General features: G+C 47.8%; 1 protein-coding gene across 1 annotated transcript in view; it reads right to left on the bottom strand.

The window, feature by feature from the left end:
* The window catches only part of LOC8040683 (A disintegrin and metalloproteinase with thrombospondin motifs 20), a 259,801-nt gene that overhangs the window by 165,091 nt on the left and 69,195 nt on the right, over positions 1 to 25,515 (bottom strand). Inside the window, exon 2 of the mRNA XM_042287060.1 lies at positions 3,748 to 4,094. Within this exon, the coding sequence (XP_042142994.1) occupies positions 3,748 to 4,094 (347 nt within the window). The remainder of the gene's footprint in view (positions 1 to 3,747; positions 4,095 to 25,515) is intronic.

The following is a 25,515-nucleotide window of genomic DNA, read 5'->3' as shown; positions in this document are numbered from 1 at the left end:
ACCCCTCTCTTCTACTTAGAAGATTGGAGAACCCGAGGATGACGCTGGAGTAAATCGGACGGAGACACTGACGCATCCGACCGACTCACAAACTTTAACACAATTATACGGTGAGTTGCCATTAGTACCCCGTGCACAAATGCCATATATGATCACAAGAATTAAGGAAGTAAGGTCACGTGTAGCCGCATTACACGTATGTATGGTCCCTCGTTTGCTCATTTCTTGACATTGCCGCATTTGTCATTTCTGTACCCAATTTTCCTGCAGTTAACTAGAGCCCGAGAAACAGACGGCGAGTCTCCGGGAATCTTTCGGCTCATCAGCCAATGAAATTGTGGCATGAGCCGACAAGAACGCTGACCAACCACCAATCACGAAACAAGATGCGTGAACGTAAGCCACGCCCCGCGCATTTTAAGCTGTCGAAGAAATCCTAGTCCGAACCATATTTCCCAGAGATAGGTTATTAGGTATTAGCGCCGAGATGTTTCGGTGGCGCCCTCTTATGGTTTCCATCCGTGACGTCACGACTGGGATTTGCCTCACCGTGACGTCACCAGTTGTTATCCTGGCTACTTACCATCAGGTGCGACGACGAGTTCGGTGGTGTGTTTAAAAAGCACAGTGGAAGCTAGGAGCCGTCGCAATCCGAAACTAACACCGTCAAAGTTGACAATCTGACAATGCTGATATGCCCATGGTTTGGCCAACCGTGGAAAGCTGACCGCAGCGACGCTTTTGGTCGTGCACATCGCTAATAGTGGTGACAATTTAAAGTGTTTCAAACGTTGTTAAGGCCCAACTCTGATACACATTTCATAGGTATGCGTACAGCGAAGAGCACAAAAAAGAGACGCGGGTAACGAAAAGCTTAAAACAATGTCCCATATCTTTTATTTATTTGTTCATTTTTGTTTTCGTAGGAAAAGGATTTTAAAATTCGACGTCACATTCATTTCCAGTTTTGGAGAAGTATGCAAGATAGGTCGTACAGTCATATCCCGCTAATACGGACATCTCCTTTCCCCTTCGTACCTGATCCATAATGTGAGTCATTCGTAATAACGAGACAAAAATGCTGCAATTACGCAATTCGTCCCCGTTACTTTGTTGAATATTAGGCTGGGTTCAAGAGACATGACTGTAAACGTTTCGCGCCTCAAAAACGTTACCGTCCAATACACCGCTCCAATACTTTTCCAATCCTCAGCCCAGCGTGCGATCTCCTCAGCCCTGCACGTGCGTGTTCGTCGCTTCGGAAAGCGAGCAAATGACGCGCCATATGCACGAACACTGAAAATGGAACCGGCCAGGAACCCTTTTTTTTTTTTTTAAGCAATTGTGTTTTCCGCGTGACATTCTGCGCTGAAAAGGCAAGCCGGGCCGACTTGTAACTTCTGAAGGACAGAAACATCTGCCAGCGGCTGAAACTGTTTGCTTTTTTTTTCTTCGAAATTTATAATGATCTCTCAGAAATTAACTGTTCTCAATATTTAAAGCCAGATTACCGTTCAGAACAATTAAATCATCCAAAAGTTCTCGCCGCCATTCATACCCGCATAAACATTCTTAAACAATTTTTTTTTTTGTACACGCGTAAGATAAGTGGAACAATCTTTTATAGACCAACCCGCGGCTTCAACGTCACGCCTCTGCGGTGGCGCTGTTGTCGCCACTGCGCATGCGCAGAAGCTTCACCTCACGCGAATCTGGTTCGTGCGCTTGCGCAGTGCCCACACCGGGTGTGGGCGAACTCGGGCTTGTTTGGAAACAGTGTGTTGGTCTATAGGTTCCGTGGTTGCATGCTGTGCATTCCATTTCTGAACTTGAGAATGTTCTTTGTGTACTTTGTTCGGAGAGTAAGATTGCCACAACGCGTTTTCTTCGTACGCCCCTGTTGGAAAAGGTGCGTCTCCTAAAAGATTTTAACGCTGTATAGAATTTCTTTCTTTTTTAAACTTGTTTCGCTCGCATCTTTTTTTCCAGCTTTGACCCTTCAGGGCTAACAGTATCGTAAAATAAATAACTAAAACATAAGTGTCTAATTGCGGCGATTCCAACCACACACGACCCGAGCGACGCAACAGCTCGCGTCCCCGAGACGACCATCAAAGTCGTAACCATCTCCCTTCGCATAAATAACCGCTCGGCAACCTTGTGCAACTCGCAGCTCCATAATTCTCACCCCGACGTGTTACAGTTTCCCACAGCGGCACTCACCGCGTATCACTAAAAGCCCTAATACCGCTCCATGTGCCTCACATGGTAGCCGCGGCGTCCGCCGGACAAGTTGGGCAACACCCGCTGTCTGTCTGTCTCTCCCTCTCTTCCCCCTCTCCCCCTCTCTCTCTCTTTCTCTGTACGAAACTCCGGCTGAGCCGCTAAGCCCCATGAACGACGACTCAATTTATGGACGGAAGTCCCGCGGGGAGCTTCCGCAATGACACTGACCGAGCTCGAGAGATAGAATATAAGAGACAGTTCCTTGAGCAGACATGTACACTTTAATGAGATAGATCACGATTGCCTCTCTTCCACTTTCCTACCTTTACATCGCTAAGAACACTGAAATAAAGCAACGAAATACCGTCACTCGTTACTAACTCAATAAAAAAAGGAACCAAGTACGTAACCCTTTCCTCCTCTTAAGAAGTAACCAGGTTTTACTTTGTAACCGAACATTGTAGCATAGGTACGAGATAAGTAACGCGCGGTACTTGCAACGCGTTACTTGCAAGTCTGGCCTTGAGCCCTGGCTGAGAGAAGACCGCCACCGCCGGGAGTGCGAGAGAAAGGCTGGTCGCCGAGAAGTCGACAGAGACGAATGTCTCGTTAAACTGGCAGCTGCGGGCTCACTTATTGGAACGTTGGCTCCGTCAGAATCCTTGTTACGGCACGTATCTTGGGTGTCGTCTTAATAGTTGTCTTAATAGGCTTCCACTCTCCGGGTAGACGGCACACGACCACCGGGGGTGTCTTCCTCGGCTTCCGGAACGAGTGTTAATGAACGGAGCGAGACAAACGTGGCGAAACAGGCTGACAGCTAACGGGCCTAATGCAGCGATAATGAGCATCGTGGTAAACGACAGACACCTACACATAATGGTTGGAAGCTACTTATCTAGATATACTCTCGGGGGTCGGGCGCCAATATCTTAGCGGAGGACAGAAGAGTATGTCCTCCTTCCATTTTTGACGGAGCATGCTTCAACTATAAGGAGTGAAAGAAGGAGAACGGCAGGGATCGGTCTTTCTGTTGTACCGCCTCCAGCCCGAGCTTCCTAGCTTCGACGAAGCTTCGGCGTGTCGTGTTGCTACGAGCGTGCAGCCAAAGCACGATGGAAGGCAAGCAACGGGCGCTGGAGGCTGGGCACCCGTATCCTGTCGGTCGCGCTAAGGCAAATCGCGGCAGCGATCGTCCCGTGACCCGATCGAGCAGTTGGAAACGCTTTGTAACGTATACTTTGTTTCAACTAACGTCCGGACGCAACCGACGCTACGAGCTAGGGACCACTCGTACGGCGTCGAAAGAGCACCAGCGTAAAGTTGGTCGTGTTTCTGCGTGCGTCTCATCGTCGCTGAACAAATCACGTACAGGGAGGGCCCAGTGACTCGCGATTTTGCCACAGCTTGATTGATCCCCCATGAACTCGTAGCGTCGGCTGCGCGTCCGGACGTACTAAGGTGAAACGAAGTATCCACGCGCACTATTCTGGTCCTATGCAGAGAAGCGAGCGGACGCACCATTCCGTCGCAGAGCGACACGACGGCCCTGGAGTCCCGCTGTCCCAAGACGTGTCCGGTGTAGTAGCAGTGTCCCAGGTCCTCGGTGTCCGGCACCAGGGTCCGTCCGTCCGGGAGCGAGTCCTCGCCGAACCTGAGCGTGACCAGGGTCGGGGACAGGTGCCTCGAGTCAGGGACCAGGGCCAGCGTGAGCCCCCGGTCCAGCCGGTACAGCTCGCTACGGGGCCCGGACGACGCGTTGAGGCCGCCGCTGTCCTCGCCGGGTAAAGACCGGGGCCAGCGGGGCTTGCTGCCGTACGGAAGCCGCTCCGGGTACACCGTCCGCGTCGTCCGAGTACGCCCGGAACCTGGATCCGAGAACCGGGGCAGAGGAAAACATTACAACACACTCATCATCATCGTCATCATTATTATTCATCCATTCATTATTTCATTTAATCCCTAAGGCGGCGATCACATTCCTAATACATCATCCAAGAGAGGGTCTCCAGACATTGTCTGACGTCTTTTTATACTTTGTATGAGGGTCCTGTAACATTGGTCACACATTACCTGCCTCCAGACATATTCTAAGCACACATATGTATAAAGAAGAGAAGCTTCGAACATCTATTCAATTGAACAGACAACAAAGGAAAAAAAATAGAACGCACTGTCGCGATAAAACCGAAAATTACAAGCAGTACAACACGCTGCTATAGTCTAACTATACGTGACACAAAAACGATAGATTTGGGTTTTTAAAACCCCCAGAGTGACTTAGTAGTTGAAATGATCGATTCTGGGAGACTCTTCCAGTATTTTGTAAGTGTGCTATAGTCGAGTCGGATATGCGCTCAAAATCAGAGGAGTTGACAGGGTTAAGTTTAATTCATCGTCTTCTTCTTTATTATTACTTCTGTGCCCATAAATAACAACTGACTGTAACGTGGGGCGCCGTAATGAAATGTAAACACTTGCTGGAATCAATGAAATGCGCACATTCGGAAGCCAGCAACAGCAAAGATTCACTGCTAAGAAGGGATGAGCATCTCATTGAACTGGCTCTTAAAATGGAGATGCAAAACGGCAGATGACGGAGATTTCATTTATTTACGTATTACACAAATTGTGTATATGGCTAGTGTCTCTCAAATAATTTTTAAAAAAGTATTCAAAAAGCGTAACGCGGAAGCGTAATGCAAAAACGTTACACGCTAAAGTTAGTCGACTCGCCATCTCGAAGCACGTACCAACATCAAACACTCGATATTTTCCACAAACACGTTTTGTTCCACATCGACCTTTTACATACTCATTGACCGATCTATCAGCCCCTGTAAAGTTACCGACCCCGTGTACGCGGAAGCACAGAGGCCAAGCAACCCTCAAAAACGCTCACGCATCGCTGCTGCAACCGTACGACCGACGTAACATGACCTAGCGGCCACCGATGAACGCATCGCTCAACATTGGACCCAATGTGTTTCAGCAATGGAAGGGCGCGGTGCAAGCCTACGCCGCAAGTATTGGTGCGCAGAGCGAACCGCGTGCATGAGCTCATGCAGTTCATCAGCCGCTCGCTCGTGACATGGCATAGCGCCGCAGCTCTCCCGTGCCGGCTCCGCGATCTTCAGAAATCTCCGACAAAGAAAAGGGAAGGGACGATGCTGTTCTTTCAAAGGTCGAATTCCATAGGAGGCGTTGCTCGTGGTCACGGCCTTGCCGTTAGACTATCGACCATGAGCGAATCGGGCGCGCTCGCCGAGAAAGTAATCGCGGGCTTGCGCGGTTAACCTCAATAAAGATCGCCGAGTATTCACCTCGGAAAATGGATTAGTTTCCCCTGCATCCAAGCACGACCCGAGATCTTCGGAAGAGTTAAATCTCAAGTTCAATCAAACTACCAACCTCCACGATAGGGTCTCGAACGCGCCAGAAGCTGATAAAAGAAAGATAGTGATGCGGTGAGCGCGTTAGTATGGAGCACACACTTAAAAAGAATCAAGCGTGGAGGAACAGAACACAGACAGCACATCCTTGTTATGTCCTTCTATGCGTGGAATTCTTTCAGAGATTGTGGCGTTTCGCAAATGTGGCACATAGCGCGAAAGACAACGCCGCCTCCAGGTTTGATCCGACTTATATTAAATTAGGAATTGTGGACAGAGGCATAGCAAATGCGCTCGACACGTGCAGCGATGTAAGGCTGCAGTCCGGTTACTGTATCGAGAGACAAATAGGGTGCTTCGCACAGCCGGTGTGTAATAACAAAGGTCTGATGTCGAGTTGCAACGGCAACGGAGCAACGCGATGATGCTAAGTGTATACGAAACGGAGACACAACACAACGAGTATACGGGCAGAGGCAGTTGGCATTGGGTTGCACAGAAAGCACGTACATAGCGCGAAACTGTCCGCGCAAACAAGCGACCGCATATTGTCGTTGTGTTTTTTTTTTTTTTTTTTTTTTTTATTTTCAAATCTAAGGGCTTTCATAAAAACTACTACGGTGGTGGAAAGCGCTCGCTCGAGCATTATCATGAGAGGTAAACGTTTGGTCCGGCAATACACTGTCAAAATTATATAGGAGCAATCACAGATGTAGTGTTCGCGCTAGGAGTGCCGCGCAATGTTTCCGGTGTCTCCAACCGTCTAAAACTCGTAGCAATGTTTTTTTTTGTTTTTTTTTTTTAGGTCGGTACATTTTTGGGCGGTGAGGGTGCACACATTGACATGTGTACAGTGTACCCTATGAGCAACCCTACTAGATTTACTCAGTTATGAAACTGCCCATAGACACGGCTTGCACGAGCAGTAACCCCCCCCCCCCCCCCCCCCTCCGCCTCCCTGGAGGGAATTCATCAATTGAGGTAATCTAGTAAAGTTCACAATGAGTCAATGGTCCACTGATCTGAGTACTCAGTTGGAGTTATGTAAGAGATCCTTCAGACAGACATTAGTCTCTCGCACCATCACCAGCAAGCAAAGGCGAAAGCACCGGTGCGTCCTGGTTTCGTTTGGCCGCAACTGCAGACTTCCTGACCTGCCAACGCCTTGAGACTGCCCGCCGCTCAAGGTGGCGATATATGGTCTCGGTTTTGGTCTGTACCTGTCACATTTTAAATATAAATAGAAACAGTGCCCGAACCGTAGATAGATTAATTCTAAATTTCAATTATATTATATGAATGAATATAATAAAATAAAAGTAAACTGTATTTAAACGCAACAGAAGTCATACGAACAAGGAAGAAAAACAACAACAGCCGACTTAATATCAACTTAGTTGGGACACCGGTACGCATCTATATTTTCAAGATTTCACGGAGACGCAGCTTTACCGAAAAAGAAAAATAGTAAATATAAAATCCCATTTTCATACCTTAGTTAAAAATAATTTTAAAATAAGGAAACGTTCTTTCGAGTCCACATTCGTCGCGCCTGCGGTAAAGAAGGTTGGCTTCGCACAACAGCACGCGGGCAATGCGTCAAGGCCACCCTTCAGCTGTGTTGCTTTGCGTTTCGTTGCTTTGATAAGGTTTAATTTTTCACTCCTGCTAAAACACGACTGGACTAAAAAAAATAAATGAAAGTATCACTAAAGTTGTATGCGCATCAATGCGCTTCCGTTTTCGTGCAATGTAAATTAAATGCCATACATATCTCCTAAACTTCTCCTAGAAACTCGCTATTTTTGTCGTTGTTTTCCTTTGCCCAGACACAAAAGTTCGACTAAGGTTGCCAGTCTTACGTTTTATTGTGACAAGTTCGCTTTAAAGAACGCTGATCTTGCTGTGTCCAGTGGTCGGACATATCAAAGCCGTACTTTCATGGGTTATCAATCTGTTTCCGTGTATTTCGTTTTTGCTTTTCAATTTTTACGCAGTACGAGCAGTGTTATAAAATATCGCCACTGATGTGACCTAAGCTACACGCGTAGTGCATAGCCGTACATGACATCACAAACAGAACGCAAGAGCGCAAGTGAGCCGCAGTGTATACTGAACATTTCGAAGCAACCCGAGACAGGGGCAACACGACACGTTAGATAACACGAGCGCTGCGTCCGAGTTCGCCTGGGACTGATGTTCAGTCAGTTCTGTTCGAAAGCCAACGCAGAGCTCGAGTTCAAACCGCGCCCCGCGTTGGCCTTCGGAAGGTGACGCGGCCAAACCCGGCACCGGGGCTTCGTTATTCGGAAGGGTGTCGGCGCGGAGGCCCTTTCCCCGCAGCCTGGAAACAGCTGACGACGACGCGCGGCTGGCTGAGGGCGTCCGGATTAAGACCTCGGCCGGCACGCAGACGCCTCGGGAACTTGTTCCGGGATCGGCTCCCTTCTCGGGCCGCTCCTTTGCATAAGCAGCGGGGCATCGCCGAAGACGCCGAGGCAGGCACGCGCGCGCGCTAATGAAACGACACGCCGATGGGCAAAAACAGACGCAGCTGACGACGTCACGCGCGCCTCGCCAGCCAAGTGGTAGAGGCGGCCAGGTCTGGTGCCGTGGTAGCGTTTAAAGCCGCAGAAGTCACGTGGTGTTGGCTGCAGGCACGATGATTACCTGCGCCTCGGGCATGTTCAGAGAGTGCTTGTTTCGTACATTTGTATGCTATCTATGCAGACAGTTTTAGTATGACGAATGTGACCGTTCTACAGAGAGGGCTACAGAGTGTGTCTATAGACTGTGTTTTGTACGATGACAGTGTGACCACGGCACGTACTCTTCCAGCCGAGTCTATGGGGTAGGCTTCCAGGTTTCGTTCCGTGGCTTTACATTCAAATTCGCTTCCGAGAAAGGAACGGCAAAACGCGCTCGTCGAGCTGTAGGTCGTCTGGGAAACTTCTGCGAAATCGACGGCATCTATTGGCAACGTGAACGATCCAAAGCGTCGCTGTGGTCGGCCCACCACAACTGGTCGAATGCAGACTATGACGTCAGCAAAGGATGTCTTATTAACAGAAATACGAGGAATGTAAGAACTTCAATTTTGACGCCGTTGGCAGCGTTGCTTTGAGAGCGCTATGATTTCAGGCTTCCACCATGTCCATTACAGACATTATCGAACTTGTCGTTCGCTAGGTAATGACGTCACGAAGGATAACCAAAGGAGGGCGCCACCGAAACATCTTTCCGCTAATAGAGGCTAGAACAGAAAGCTGCAGGTTCACTCGCCAGCTTTTTTTTCTCTCGAGCGAATCGGGTATTTACAGCGCCTGGCAATCTAAACACGAAGCCGTGGAAGTAGGCTCAGAAGCATGCGAAAATTGGGTTATGGAAATATTTATACAGCGAGTAGTTGGTCAGCCATTTAAAGTTGCGACGAGTCACTCGCTGTAGATAAGCAATTTAGCCAGTGCAGTACAATAGGTAGCCTTGTGTCTTTTAACGTGCACCACGCAGTAGTGATACACGACCGCACGCCGGTACGATGCTCATCCAGATCGAAACGGACAGGGGTGGGGCACGGGCAGGGGTGGGGCTCGAACCCAGGATCCCTGGGTATTCTGCAGCGCGAGCTTTCGCTCCACGCGCGTCGAGCTGGGTGTGCGCTTTAGCCCACTCGGGCACCGATCCCCCTGAAGCATGCGATGAGAATCGCCAACACCCAAAGATACATATGCGCCAACGCGCATATTTGCATTTGGGGCAAGACACGCTACTTTTCGGGAAAACGTTAACAGAATCCAGGAAGAATTGTCTCGAAGCACACGTAAATAAAATAGACCAGCTAGTTTGCAGTTACGTAGTATTTATTTGTATTTATTTTAATTACACTTCCCCGTTTATCTTGGAAGTAGGCTAATTCTATCGTGTTCGGTGTGAAAATTATAGCCCACGGAAACCCCAACAATAATATAAAGTCCCCCCCGTATTACCTGCTCCATAAAGCCGATTTAGACCGGTTTAGACCACTGAAATTTGCCATGAATTACAACACCCGTCTTTTTCTTTTTTTACTCATTTATTGAATTTCTTTGTGTGATGACTGTAACGGCGTACGAGCAATAGAGGTGATGATGATGATGATGACGGCGCTACAAGACGCGGTGCCAGAAGGAGCGGGCAGAGATGTCGCCGTCGGCGTCGCTTCGAATAACAACCAACTCCCGCTTCCGAAAAAAATTAAAGATGTCCGGCGGCAATCCCAGCATACCCGAGGAACCCGGCGCAACACGCTAAGAGGCCAAGGAACGAGGTCAAGTAGAAGGACGAGACAGGTCATACATAAAAGAAAGGATAACTGGGCGAGTTGGTATACACGTATCTAGATCGAAACACTCGCTAGCTGTTCATCAGTGTTTGCTTCGTCCGTGTCCAGTCACGCTGTTTCAGTACGAGGACAGACGTGATGACACTCTAGGGTACGACGATCGCGTGGTTGGTACCACCACGAGATACGCCGTCGCTTAAACCACGTGACGTGACTATTGTGCGTCTCGGTCCCTTGTTACCCGACAAAGATGGAAGACAATTTCGTAGCTCCGATAAAAACTTCAGGAAGGCTGTCAGAAGGGGGTCTACATTAAAGCCAATAAGTAGACGTCATAAGCATAAGTAAGAATACGACGACGTGTTAGCGATTCACAAGAAAGAAATGAGACGGTAATATATGAATAAAATACTGTAGATTTTAGGAAAATGGGAATACCTCCGGTACCGCACCCTTTTTGTCTCAAGAATATACAAAAAAAAACAAAAAAAAACAAGGTATTGAGTCCAGGTAGCCCATATATAGGTCAACATCGTCACTGTGAATACTAATTTCTGTCAGAACTAACACATCAGAAATTGGAATCAAGCAATCTACAGCTAGTCTAAATACAACCCAGTGCTTCCGCAAACTTACGATATTAACGTTAAACAAAGAAAAAAAAAAAAAAAAACACCCGAATTTGACTGAAAGTTTTCTCAGCATGACTTACGAACCGTAAAGTGTAAAAAAAAAAAAATGGCCATAAATTCTAGATACTTGGCTCCAAAGAATGAACACTAGTCATTCTAACTACAGGATGCCCACGTTTTGTTCCGCAAAAACGAGAACATGGCGAACCCGCACAAACACCAAATCCTTTCACTTTCCCCCTGATTCTCGCCATCCAGAAGAGCTTTCTGTTGGCGTCCGTGAGACTGTCACTGAAATACAATCCAGGTATCTTCTCGTGTTAGAGAGTCTAAGCGGCCGCGACGCGTCCTCCAGCGCTATTTTAAAGGAGGTATGATAAAACACGAACCAGAATAGGTGGCACAGCATCACGTCTAGCGGGAAGGCGATTTACAAGCCTCAACTTGAGGAGCGTGAATGTCCTCCTTCGATCTCTAGCTGCTCAGCTAAGCCCTGGAGGATGCCTCGAAGATTCTCTCGGGGTGAAAAAGGGTGTTTCGTGGATTTCCACGTTGGCTTGGCGACTAGATTGATCGGAGTCGTTCTGGACGGCTTACGGTTGTTGTATCTCGAGCGCCTGATCGGAGATCATGGACCGCGAGGCGGTTGTTTCAGCCTGAAGCGCCTCGATGACATTGTCTCGAGTTTCTTTCTGAAGCTATAAGGGAATCGTACCGAGACGACACGAAGTTCAGCGACTCTTGCATCCCGGTCCTTGAATCGCGCATAGCGTCGACCGCTCGCTTCATTGGTAGTAGGGCGTCCATTTTGGGGTGCAACTCGTGGAGTGTGTCAACAGTGTCCTTCCGAGAAATCAGAAGATCGAGTTTTCTGGTTCCCAGTTGCTAGCTGCGCCAAAAATGCAGACGGTTAGGCTTGAGAACATGGAGGAGGGTCGATGTGTATATCCAATTTCGCAGGTACTACACGCCACGCGAGGCATCGCCACTTCTCAAGCTTGGCAGTTATCTTGCCTTTAAAGGTGTCGTCAGTGATGTCAAAACACTTCTTCCCCAGATGATAGAGGCGAGGGCAGTCAGCACACTCAGTGTTGTACGGAACGGCGTTCCAAGGAACGGCGTTCCTGGAACGCGTTCCTTTGAGGAGGAACGAAGGAACGCCGCCGTTCCATTTTGCATCGCTGGAACTGGAACGGGAACGCGTTACATTTTTACTGGAACGGAAAGAGTAACGGCGTTCCTTTTTTTCGTCCAGTGGGGTAATTTTTATTTTGTTTCGAACAGGGAAATTTTGAAAGTACAAAAACACTATCTTTACGAAGTGCAGGATCTCGTTATCTTTTTGGCTACTAATCTTGTGGATTATTTTGTGTGGTCCTCGCTTGCTAACAGTTTCGGGTGCAGGAGAGCTGGTGGACATTGATTCATTTTTGAGTGCTCGAAACTGCGGTACAAAAAGCAAGGCTTTTACTCGTAAGAAAAGACAAAGAAAGAGGGTTCTTTCAAGCTCAGCTACTTTCTTTGGTTCCACGAATCCTCATACACCCACAAATCTAAGGCCGACTACAGCCACTTGTGAACTTCCATAACGAGGCCTAGAGTTACAACAAGATGACAGACTGCCAGACATCGAACGCATTAAAATCATCTGGTGGGCTAGTTGGCTAAACATAATGAGAAAATTAGCGCAAATACAAGGAAGGAAGGAAGAACGTTAGGACAGGAAAGAGCGCTACTTACAACTGGCTTTAATTATAAGGTGAAAAAAGAAAAAGAAAACAAACCCGGAGAGGGGAACAAAGTACTGACAAAAAAGAAGTGATACAGAGAGCGAAAATAATTAAGGTGAAAATACAAATTAAATAATAAAATAGAATAAAATAAAATAAAGGCAGATCTGCAGAATCGCATCGGCAAATGCGCAGGCAGCAGCACTAGCAGCACACACACGAGACACCGGCAAATCATTTGCGAGCATGAAGAGGCGAACTGCTGCCGGTGACCATCCCGCAGTTCTATTGGTCACACATGAGTCACTTGCAGTAGCCGCACACACACACACACACGGGACACCGGCAAATTCTTCCAGCATGAAGTGGCGACACTGTTTCCGGTAACCAAGCAGCAGGACGCAAATATCAGGGGCACGTGTCGAGGTATCTCAGCTCTTTCTCTGAAAGGAAGACTGACGGGGCACTAACACATTTGCTTTCTTCTTTCTTGATCTTGTACGCTTCATAGATTTCTCTAGCTCTTTTGTCATTGAGATGTTTTAACACCTTCGTCTGATTAAACAAAGGGGTACAATGACAGTCACGAACATGCACCGCAAGATGTCCAGATGGAGAGGCTTTCAGTGAGAGGTCATGCTCTCTCAATCTAACATTGATGCAGCGACCCGACTGCCCCACATAGACCTTTCCACAGGAAAAAGGTACTTCATAAACGACATGGCTCTTACAGTCCACGTACTTATGTTGGTGACTTGTTTGGCATTGGACATTTTCTTCTTTTGTGTTGTTTATTCTTGGGCAAAGTTTTTTGAGCTTGTCCGGTGCTGAAAGTCCTACCTGTACATCATACTTGGAGGCTACTCTCTTGAGATTGTGTGCCAAGCAATGGATATAGGGAACAATAGCAGGACGCCGTGTCTTTTCTGATTTTCGTTGTCTTTTCTGTGACGTGAGCAGACGTTCTGCAACATCAAATAAGATTGAGTCAGGAAAACCTGAACACCTCAGTCGGTGAACTTGAGCGTCACAGCTCTTCACAGCCGTAAGGGAATCCATCGAAGAAAACGGGACCATCTCCTTTCAGAATCAATGTGGCGTTCAGGTCGAATCTTTTTTAGAACTACTGAAGTTCTACTTGTCAGCCACAATTGTCACGTTCAATGATGCATTTTACCTGCAAAAGAAAGGTATATGCATAGGGTCGTGCGTGGCGCCTGTCCTCTGCGACATTTTTCTGGCCAAATGTGATAGGGCTATAGCCGACAGGTTCACTGACGCACATGTCTCACACATTTTTCGCTACGTGGACGATTACCTTGTCCTCCTTAAACAACGACCTGTTAGCAACGAGAAGCAGTTTTTGAGCCACATACGATCCACCTTCATCGAGCAAGCAGAGGGTCTTAAGTTCACTGATGAATCACCGGAGAATGCCACCCTCCAGTTTCTGGATTTGAGACTGTCGTTCCTGCAAGACCACACCTGTTGGACGTATTCCCCACGCTCCAAGAAACGACTTTTACCGTATGACTCTGCTCATTCTAAACTCATCAAGAGAGCTATTGTCACTGGATGCTTCAGCACGGCTCTTAAAAAGTCATGTCCGCATTCAGCGGGGGAGAGCTTTGACGCTCAAGTTCACCGACTGAGGTGTTCAGGTTTTCCTGACTCAATCTTATTTGATGTTGCAGAACGTCTGCTCACGTCACAGAAAAGACAACGAAAATCAGAAAAGACACGGCGCCCTGCTATTGTTCCCTATATCCATTGCTTGGCACACAATCTCAAGAGAGTAGCCTCCAAGTATGATGTACAGGTAGCACTTTCAGCACCGGACAAGCTCAAAAAACTTTGCCCAAGAATAAACAACACAAAAGAAGAAAATGTCCAATGCCAAACAAGTCACCAACATAAGTACGTGGACTGTAAGAGCCATGTCGTTTATGAAGTACCTTTTTCCTGTGGAAAGGTCTATGTGGGGCAGTCGGGTCGCTGCATCAATGTTAGATTGAGAGAGCATGACCTCTCACTGAAAGCCTCTCCATCTGGACATCTTGCGGTGCATGTTCGTGACTGTCATTGTACCCCTTTGTTTAATCAGACGAAGGTGTTAAAACATCTCAACGACAAAAGAGCTAGAGAAATCTATGAAGCGTACAAGATCAAGAAAGAAGAAAGCAAATGTGTTAGTGCCCCGTCAGTCTTCCTTTCAGAGAAAGAGCTGAGATACCTCGACACGTGCCCCTGATATTTGCGTCCTGCTGCTTGGTTACCGGAAACAGTGTCGCCACTTCATGCTGGAAGAATTTGCCGGTGTCCCGTGTGTGTGTGTGTGTGCGGCTACTGCAAGTGACTCATGTGTGACCAATAGAACTGCGAGATGGTCACCGGCAGCAGTTCGCCTCTTCATGCTCGCAAAGGATTTGCCGGTGTCTCGTGTGTGTGCTGCTAGTGCTGCTGCCTGCGCATTTGCCGATGCGATTCTGCAGATCTGCCTTTATTTTATTTTATTCCATTTTATTATTTAATTTGTATTTTCACCTTAATTATTTTCGCTCTCTGTATCACTTCTTTTTTGTCAGTACTTTGTTCCCCTCTCCGGGTTTGTTTTCTTTTTCTTTTTTCACCTTATAATTAAAGCCAGTTGTAAGTAGCGCTCTTTCCTGTCCTAACGTTCTTCCTTCCTTCCTTGTATTTGCGCTAATTTTCTCATTATCGAACGCACCCTTCTGTCCCGAACATTGGTCACTTAAAAGATACACCAAAAAAATATTTCTTCTCTTGTCCCCTTCCCTCCCCTCCCTCCCTCCCTCTCCCCCCCCCCTCCCGCCCACACACACACACACCTTCAAAATGAACAAGAAAGCCAACCTTACAAAGAAGTAATTGTAGTTTTTAAGACGCACCTTCCAAAAGCCCTACCCTCTCCTCGAATTGCTCGTCTTGCGGCCAGCAACATCGAGAAGCAACTGTTGTTAAGTTCGAACAGGGGACTTCGCTCAATTGAAACGTGGGAGATTGCTGTGAAACGCTCGTACAATGTTGGGTAAAAGTACATTCGGCTCGTCTGAATCGTCCACTACAAACATGAATATGTTTAAAAGCTGAGATTTTTAACTTGAATATATCAACAAATGAAACCCTGCTTTTGCTTGTTTTTTTCTCCTGTTGCCCTTTCAGAGGACATACAAACTCGTATGTTGACTTCTAATGCGATAGGTAAAAAGAAAAATCTCTGCTTGAATAAACTAAATATAGTAATTAGCAAAATACAAATGTAACGTATATGTAACGATACGTTCCATTTTTTAAACTGTAACGGGAACGAGTTCCTTTTTCACAGATGTAACTTGTAACGGGAACGCGTTCCAAAAATCAGAAGGAACGAGGAACGAGCTTTCGTTCCTTTTTTTGAGGAACGTGTACAACACTGAGCACACTTCATGCTCCTGGCGTCCAGTTGGCAAGGGTTCGGAGCAAATACCGCACACTTCAGAATCGGCCATGGTAGTATTGGAGCGAAGACGACGAAGGAGATGTCCAAGAAGGTAGACGGTAGAGACGGGCATAAAATAAACTGCGCAATAAATGAAGAGTTCCAGGCTCACCGCGAGAACAGATGCCCTCGAGGAGCGGGTCTCGTCGCGGACACCGTAAACGCGATTATTCGTGAGGGTAGGAGTCCCACATTGTTATCAGTGATCAGACAGATTGATCGATCAGTCTTCCACTTTTAAAAAGATACGTTCTAGATACAGTGATTTAAATAAAATTAATGTGATTAATATCAAATAAATCTGATCTAGATCAGATAAATTTACGAATTAAATAAAATAAACTTGATTACTATAAACCAAAATAACGTGTTGTTGTTGTTTTTCCGCTTTGCATTAAGTGCTAAAATGGAGGCGCTTCCAAGAAACTCGGTAGAATCAAACATAATTAAGATTTTTTTTTTTTTAATGCGCAACAGATTACTCGTGGATCAGGCTATTCTGGCGAAGCGCGTAGGGTCTCCGCGGTGGACTGCGCGGACGGGCGTGCGTATGCAAATAGAGCGGCAACTAGGGGTGTCTCTGCTGGCCCCGAGGCTGGGAGGCTCAATTTACGATCCTTAATTGGGAGGTGGATGGCGTGAACGGCACCTTCGATAGCCCCATTCCACCGGTGCAATTAGGACCATCGCGCGGGCCCGGCCCCCTGGCGCTGCCTTGATATACGCGTGCTCGTCGAAAATCAAAACACCGCCAAGAAGAAAAAAAGAACGACATAAACAATCGTCGCGATACATATGTATGGGCCTGCCTGTATACGCTGAATCCCCGCCTATTATGACGCCCAAAGTGTACCAGGGAAGGCTAGTACGTAACCCACAAAGCTTTCAATGTAACCGATACTTCCGGCCGCGGTTGAACAGAAACAAAAGATCGTTATTTTTGCTGCCATTCTTTTTTTTTATTGTCATTATAATACGGAAATAGCGGGCATCCGAGTTGGTTCCTGACATTCGGGAATAATGTTTCCTAACATTTAAAAAAAAAAAAAAAATTTAAATTTGAGGGGTATTTTTTTTTTTTTTTTACACGTATGCCGTCATTTTTGGTGTCAGACAAAGATCGATATCTATCAAAGCTGTATTATAACGAACAAACAAAAATAGGACTCGGGAAAGGGATACTCCAATCTCCAGAAAAAGAAAAAAACGCCTGACCAAAATACCTAAAAACAAAATACGAGATACGGGGCTTGTAGGGTACTCAATAGAAATACTCGAATTCCTCGTGATCGGTTAAATTTTGGAGTAATATTGTAATCATTCGATTAGCTTTTTTAGATAGTAATCACAAAAGGAATCCGATCACTTTCAAAAGTAGACTGATTTGTTAGTATTAATTTTCCCCTCCCCTTCCTAATAGCGTCCTGTGTTTACACAACCTTCTTACCACGAAAGAAATCCTCAAACCAAGTTTCCTACACGGCTACGTTCTACCAAGACAGCTGAACTGATAGAAGATGAGTAATTTGTAATTGATTAGGCGCAGGGGCGGATCCAGAACTCCGTTTTGGAGGGGGGGGGCAAAAATTTTTAAAGATACTATTTATTAAATATTGAGGACATTTCTCGCTAAATGTGGATACGCGCCCGACTACACATCTCACAGGAAAAGAAGACCAAGGACCATGTGCTAAGAAGAAGATGAAGTGAGGCCACCGGCGCGAGCAGAGCTGGGTGGATTTGTTGATCGATGCAACATCAGCCTTCAAAAGCCCTCCATATGTCTAGACTGTAAATATGTTGTATGAATCTCTTTTGTAAACCGGAGTGATCTAAATTATCGAATACTATTCTCCCATTCTTTCTTGTGCAAGGGGGGTCCATCCATGTCAAATTGCCCTCCGAGAAGGGGGGAGGGAAGGGGGTCGACTTTGTTTGGGGGGGCGGCCGCCCCCCCCCCCCCCCCCCCCCAAACCCCTTGGATCCGCCACTGATTGCGCGGGTCTGTACGTGGACGGCTCTACACGTGCTTCCACGGGAAGCTTGGTATACGCCTAACCAGCCGGACGCCATTCACGGGCTGCGAGCCAAAGCTTGAAGCTCGATGATGAACCAAAGCTACTATTAATTAGAACTCAGGACGACCCCGTGTAAGAGCTATGCGTGTAGGATCAAGCGCTAGTCGCATCTCGCCGGCAGCCGTTCCCGCTCGAATCAACAAATGCCAAATGTAGAAGCGGTGTGCAATGAAAAAAAAGTTGAAGCCCGCAGAATGTTTATTCGAAGCGCGTCTACAATTTCGGATGCGTATAAATTTACGGATCATCATCTGTCTTCGATGTTACATGTAAAGCAACGTGGAAGGTTGCTACGAAACGTGAATGCATCAAATCCGTCGAAACCGGCCGGTGGATGCTTTGGCGAATGCGATATTGTGATATCTTTATTTATTATCTTTTCGCGAACTTTTGCGTGAAATATTGGAGAAAATAAATGCTTATTTGCACTTGTTATTCCTAGCATATGCTCCTCTCTCTCTCCCTCTCTATCTCTCCCCCCCCCCCCTTTTATTTTTTTTATTTTTTTCTCTCGTATTTATTAGGGTGCAACTCCCTGCCCCGAATCGCTACTTTGATCCCACCGCGCTGCTGGATTCTATATGACGGGGCGCAGCGAAGTGGACGACGAACGTTGTTCTACGCCGGCGAACGTTGAGTTCGCCGATGCCGAAGTATAAGGTCCATCGGTATAACGCCGATCGCGTTCAGAGCCTGACCTTACGACGATGCAAGGGGCTTTAGCGACGAGGCCGACGATATGTGAGCGCGTCCTCGTCTCGGCCTGCCATGAGCCTAACCCACAGCCAATTGGGCAGCCGCATTCGCTTCAACCCTCCAACCATTGAATTTTTCCGACCGTGTCACGGAACTAAAAAGTTTTGCTTCTTTTTGTAATTTGATTTTGCTTATAACTCCCAATATAATCCAACTTTCCGAGAGAACAAAAATCGTTTCCTTTATGGTATACGTTCGATGAAGTCCGTTTCAAGCGCTAATTTCGAACCCGTCCAGAAATCGTTGGACAGTTCTAGTAGATCATTCCGATGACTGTCGTTAGACAGTTTCGGAATGATCCCTTTAAGCTGTCGTTAGACAGTTCTAGTAGATCATTCCGATGACTCCGATAACGGCACTCCGCCGCCGCCTTTGCGCATGCATAGATAGTAGCGAGTTTTAGTAGACCGTGTCTCCCGCTCCGCTAAGCCCCTCCGCTACCCGGAACTCTACAGCCAAGGCCATCGGCGCGCAGGCGCAGTGGCGGTTTCTTCGTAGCGGAGGGCTAGCGGAGGGGGAAACACGGTCTACTAAAACTCCCTAGTATCGTTATCGGGGGTATCGGAGGTATCGAAACGACCTACTAAAACTTTTTAGTGCATATAGTTACCGCAGTATAGAAGTAGACCACAACTCTATAGCATGGAGGCACGACCGGCAAAACGTCGGACCCGAAGAAATTACTATGTGCGTCCAATAGCCAGTTCTAGTAAATCCTTCCGGTACCCCCGATAACGGTGCCCGATAACGATATGACGCACGCGCAGTAGCCGGGTGAGTATCGTTTTCGGAGACGGCGGAACGATGTACTAAAACTCCCTAACAGCGGCCAGTGACACTACGTGAAGGTGATCCTGTGAATGAGTGAATAAACTTTTCTTGTAGCGACGTGTGACAAACTCTCGGGTTGAGGCCCAGGTCCGGGGCCCCATACGTGATCCTATGGAGGGCCACGACAAAGATACGAAATATTACGAGCCGCTGCGCGAAGTATACATACACAAGGTTGATGAATCAGCATGCGAGGCACGAAGCGCCGTGAAGGGAAATAATTAAGGGAGCAATCGAAATAAATACTACTCATAATCACCAGGTTTGTCTTCTCTGCGGCTGCCGGACGCGTCCTCGGAGCGGCCTTATATAGGTCTGCTCGCGAAGGGAGACGTTTCCCGATGGAACCTTCGGAAAGGCACGAGGCCTCCTCCGACCGCCATTTGTTTTGGCCCTCGTACACTCGGCAGCTCCGTGACCCTGTCTCATCGTCCTCACCCCCGGAGATTCATAAAGTGTGTCCGCGCGAGCCGTCATTTGTTTAGACCGAGGACTTACGCCAAGAAAACACGAGGACAAAAAGTGAGTGGCAACGCGGGACAAGGTGTATACAGCTCGTCCCGTGTTGCCTCTCACTTTTCTGTCGAGCGTGAAATTCCTGAAAAAGCTTTATAGGATCCGGTAGAACGACTAAAAAAAAAACTACCCCCCCCCCCCCCCCCCCCCCCGCAGAGAAAAAAAAAATTATAGAGCGGCCATATTGTCACACAGGAGGTTACGAGGGAAAACGAGCTTTCCCAACCGCAGGAGGCGAAGAGCGGCGCGCATCATCGCCCCTTCCGCAAGCTGCAACCGAATGTGGCGGCTTGCATCCAAGCTTCGGGAGTTTTTAATCTCGCACAGACTGTCTTTTTCTGAATTCTAACGCATTGAAGAGCAACAGCGCGAGTAATTCCCCGTTTCAGCCGAAAACTCAGAAACGACGAAATCTACCAGCGAAGAACTAACAAGAAAAACCGAAGAGCTACTACACCGAGTGTGGCTCGATCGTGTCGCCTCCACTGCCCGTCCTCCGGTGTTGTTCAAGGGCAGCGACTTTTCTTCCCGAGTGGCCGGCGGCCAGCCAGCCACACGGCCGATTCCTCGTCGTCGTGCGCTCCCCACCCCCCTAGATAAAAGTTCCGGGTCACTGGGCAAAGCAAACATCGGCGCCGATTAACGCTTCAACGCGCGCATCGCTCTCCTTTCCTTCCTCCACCTGTCTTTCTCCCCTCTTTCCTGCTTTTCTTTTTAACTTTCTTTATTGACTTAAATCCCTCCTCTCCGCTTTTAAAGACCACTTTCTGAGGGTCTGGCGGCGTCGCGCTGAGGGGGCAGCGGTTCGCGTTTGTTCCCAGTCAGATTTATGGACACGATTAGGACGGGTTGTTTGGTCTCTCCTTGCGCGCTTTTATCGACTTGCATTTTTTTTTTCTTACTCGACCTTTAAGGCGGCAAACGCGGGCCCCATCTTTTTTTTTTTTTTTTTTTTTCAGACTTTTAGTGGCGACTCTTCCGGCGTAGTGTATACTCTGCAGCCGGACAAGGGGAGGTCTCGAATCAAAAATAAACGGCCGAAGCAACCGTGCTATTAGGCTCGATGGGAGGATCCAGAGGGGAGAGTGAAGCATTCTTATCCGGGGACGAGGTTTCCCTTCCGACGCGTCTTTCCAGCGCGTTCCTTGTCTCGATTCGCTCGGTGGGGGAACTTGGGCGAGTTGCGACGGGTGCCCACCGAATAATGAATGAGTATCACGCGCCATAAGGGTATAGAGTGATCATAGATACAAAGGGGGCGGGAGACAACCTACACAGACGCCAGGCATACGAACACATACACACAGAAACTTCACTCACGCACTGAAGTGCATACAGACACCATACCCAAACCCACAAACATGATCTCACTTACAGAGTTGCATTTTTATTCACACGTTTATACAAACGCACGTTCAAACTTTCATTCGAATACTCAAGTATATACTCGAATTTATAGTGAACTCGCATCCACACGCTAGCGTCTATGTAAGCGTTAGAGAAGAATAAAAAATGTTTTGCGCATGATTCACGCGCTGAGGGATCTGTAGTTCTTAGAAGATGTAGTTGTCGAAGGAGGAAACGATATGCTTTCGGCGTCTGATTGGTGGACGTCTCGATAAATTATCCTAAAGCTAATCTAAGATGAACCTGCATACATCTTAATTCAAGGCATGACCGGGGAAATTAGCAACATTTCCCGAGGAGCCGGTCTTTTTATTTTACTACGGTTCTTGAGGTGAATACGAAGATAATTCTTAGATATAATCTACCCTCCCCCCCCCCTTTTTTTTTTTTCTCATTTCCCCTCCAGACACACACACACGCACACCTGCCCTCAAGCTCATAAGCGAGCATAAAAATACCGATCCGTACTCTGTATGCACAGATAAGCTAGACAGGCATAAAAGCTCACGCGCACATCTACGTACCCATGACCGAGCCATGCACGCGCGCTCTTCGCTGCTTCGTCGCAAACAACAGACACACCGTTTCGTGCACACGTATTATCGTGTGCGCCGCTGTCAAAAAGGGGGGGATCGGTGGATCGCACAATCCCCACCGCAACCCGCTTCGATCGGGATGAGCATGTCGTACCGGCCAGCGGTTACGTATGCATCGCCACTGCGTGGCGCACGTTAAAGACCCCAGGCTGCCGGTGGATATACTGCACTGGTTAAATGTAGCATCTACAGCCGAGAATCCAGAAACCCATCTAAACAGACTATTTTCCCGTTGCCTAGCGCTAAGCTATAGACCTTTCCAAAAAAAAAAAAGAAGGGCTCCCGGCTTTTTCCATTTTCAGCGTTCGAGCGGGTGGCGCGTGATTTGCTCGATTTCCGAAGCGACGAAAATGCGCGTGCTGGGCTGAGGAGATCGCACGCTGGGCTGAGGAGACCGCACGCTGGGCTGAGGGGTTGTAAAAATTGGAAAGGTGTATACGCACAACCCAATTGCCTCGCCATTTTGGTCAGCCAGCGTAACTGACGATTTTTAAGCCGGGGTCACACTGCGTATACATCATACAAAAGACAGTCTGCATAAAGATTCGAACGCGACTCAGCTTGAGATCCGTGCTTCGAACGCCGCGTGGCAATGAGTTCAAGGAGGAAACTTAGCAGGCGGCATTCGGACTACGGACGTATCGCGGTGACTCGCGTTTGAAGACTGTATTTTGTACGATGTATCGGCAGTGTGAACCCGGCTTTAGGATCCGAATGTGCGCGTTTCTGAGCTTCGAACACAGTCTTAAGAAAGCTCAGAGAATATCATTTTGCTCCTCTGTTTTCAACGCCCACGGAGGACGACCCCGTTTCGTGCAATTTCAGATAAAGCTTCGGGTAACTGCCAACCACGGTTTTAAGCACCGAGAGGACTCAGAGTCGTTACCCCGAAGCAGACTTGTACGTAACGTGTTACTTGTAATTAGTTACTTTTTGAAGTAACGAAGTAACGACCTATTAGGTTTTAAGAGAAGAAAGGAGCAACGTATTTTCGCTACTTTTTTTGACGAAGTAACAAGAAAAGGTATTTAGTTACTTGTGGAGGGGAACGTCTACAGCAGAAGTACACTTCGTGGGTTATGTGCAGTGCAGGCGAAGGCGACGCCAGGCGAAGAGGGAGAGGGCGAGTACTAAGAGGGCGGGGCGGGAAGGGGGGGGGCAATGGAGGGCGAGGGAAGAAAAGGAGAGCACTGTTAGAGAAGAGAGGAGCTTTCTCTTCTCCTCCCTAGCCCTCTTAGTGCTTGCCCTTTTGCCCCTCGCCTGGCGTGGCCTTCGCCTGTACTGCACGCAACTAGTGACACGGAGTGTAGTTCTCGCCCCAGCTCGCGCCTTGTTCATATTTGTTTCATCGTCAAAGAGTCAACCGGATTAGTCGCACCCACCATGTCTTCGATCGACAGGGTGCTCAAGACACTAGGTTACAAGCTCGACCGCAAGCTGAGAGACATAGGCCTGCTTTCGCGAAGACTGCCTCCCGGCCAACTTCGGCGCCAACCCCCGGAGCTCTACCACGGGGGTGCTATACTTCTTGCATCACCACGAATTCGGCGGGATCATCTGCAAGCTGGGCAAGCACATTAGACGCTCGAGTCTGTCCTGCTAGAAGTAAGCAGCCTATGACGGCCCCGCGAAGACCACTATCGCGAAGACCACTGCTAGGCCTGACTCTCTTCTTGACCCTATTCATCACTCAATCTTCATCGTCATCATTCTTGTACTATACCATTTCATCGCCATTTGAGGAGGCGCCGCAGGCCTTCAAGGTACGACCGATTTGTCTTTCTGCGGCGCCACGGCTCTCCTGTGCTAAAATAAATTGATCATATCATATCATATTTCTGGCGTCATCTATCGCAAATATCGGAAACACGAGTCAAAGAGCCTCAAAGATGGCGGCGCGACATCCTTGTTTTGGGACGCAACAGGGGGCCATTCGAAATGTGAAGCATCTAGATCGCAGTGACGCATCAACTTACTTAAAGCGTTCATCGTCAATTCAAGCTCATCTGATGCAGCATTCGAATTCGCATTTCTCAAATTTCCTGTCCTGCACTCATTTCTTCAATCTCTTAAAACGATTCCCTTCTTTGGGCAGGGGCGGATCGAGAACTCCGTTTCGGAGGGAGGGAGGGGGGGCGGGGGGTGAAAAAATTTGTAATGACACCATTTTCCCATTCGACGGGGTGGTTCTCCAAGTTCAGAATGCAAGTGTGCCTGTTAGGATGCGACCTACCCTAATTTGAAACCTCGTCCTTGTATACCGAACCTCCTACCACCTGGCAGGCCGGTAATCGGTTTTATTTCAGGGGAGGGGGGGGGGGGGGGGGGGGCGGAGGTTTACTTATAGAAAATTGCCCTCCGAGAAGGGGAAAGGGGGGGTCGACTTAGTTGCCCCCCCCCCCCCCCCCCCCCCCCCCTTGGATCCGCCCCTGTCTTTGGGCGATTTTCTTGGTACAAAATGTTTCCCGATGTCACCAAGCTTATTTATGGCAGTTTTGACTTCTGTACGCCTGCCGAACAAACAAATTATTAAAGAATATGGAAGTGTGTGTATGTTTATACAGCCTTTATACAGCCTGACTCAGCGGGCGAGTTGTCTCTCAGCTGTAGATGAGAAATTTAGGCAGTGCAGTACAACCGCTAACCTGGGGTCTTTAACGTGCACCCCGCAGTAGTGATACACGACTGCACACCGGTACGATGCTCATCCAGATCGAAACGGGCAGGAGTGGGGATCGAACCCAGGATCCTGCAGCGCAAGCTTTCGCTCCACGTGCTCCGATCTGGTGTGCGCTAGACCACTCAGCCACCGATCTCCATCCCTGCCGAGCACTGGCGCCTTATACGGTGAAATCGTCATGCTGCGCGTTTGTATATTGAACTCCGAAATTCGCAAATACGTCTTTTTAGCTCCTTTTCCGTTTAAAAATACTTTTCTCTAGTTTAAAAGTAAGAGATGCAAACAACGCCTGATGATTGCATACTGTGATCGATAACAGACCTTGCCAAATATCAGCGTGCGAGAAATTGTTTTTTTTTCAAACCAACGTTCAGCGCGATTTCGAAACTCCTCGTCCAGAATTGGGTTGAAACGCAGACGAAGAGGCCGCCATTCTTGAGGCGTGAGGTCCGGCTTTTTCGACAACATGCGGCGCCAAAAATGCATAAGGTCTATTTGCACTACGAGAAAACGCTAGACAGACCAGAAAAAGATGTGTGCAGTGTATAAAGTACAACCGCAATTATCCCTGCATAAACGCGTAAAAAAAAAACAATTATTAACGACGAGAAATATTGGAAGCGGCTACTGCTTCATGAAAACGACACATTCAAAGTAACGAGAACATTACGCGTTACTTTCAAGCTGGAGCAACGCGTTCTTTTTGAATCGCTAGAACGAGTGACGCGCTCGGTTGTTTTTTAGGCGAGTAACGATCGCCGTAACGGTATCTAGTCAACTTATTTCAGTAACGCGTACACGTCTGCCCTGAAGCTCCCTTAGTAGCTCTTAGCACCCGTCATACGCACCAA

This window comes from Ixodes scapularis, unplaced genomic scaffold (assembly GCF_016920785.2).
Source record: "Ixodes scapularis isolate PalLabHiFi unplaced genomic scaffold, ASM1692078v2 PGA_scaffold8__174_contigs__length_109621045, whole genome shotgun sequence".
Lineage (NCBI taxonomy): Eukaryota > Metazoa > Arthropoda > Arachnida > Ixodida > Ixodidae > Ixodes > Ixodes scapularis.
Note: the sequence above shows the minus strand (reverse complement) of the source record. Positions and strands in the feature narration are given on the sequence as shown.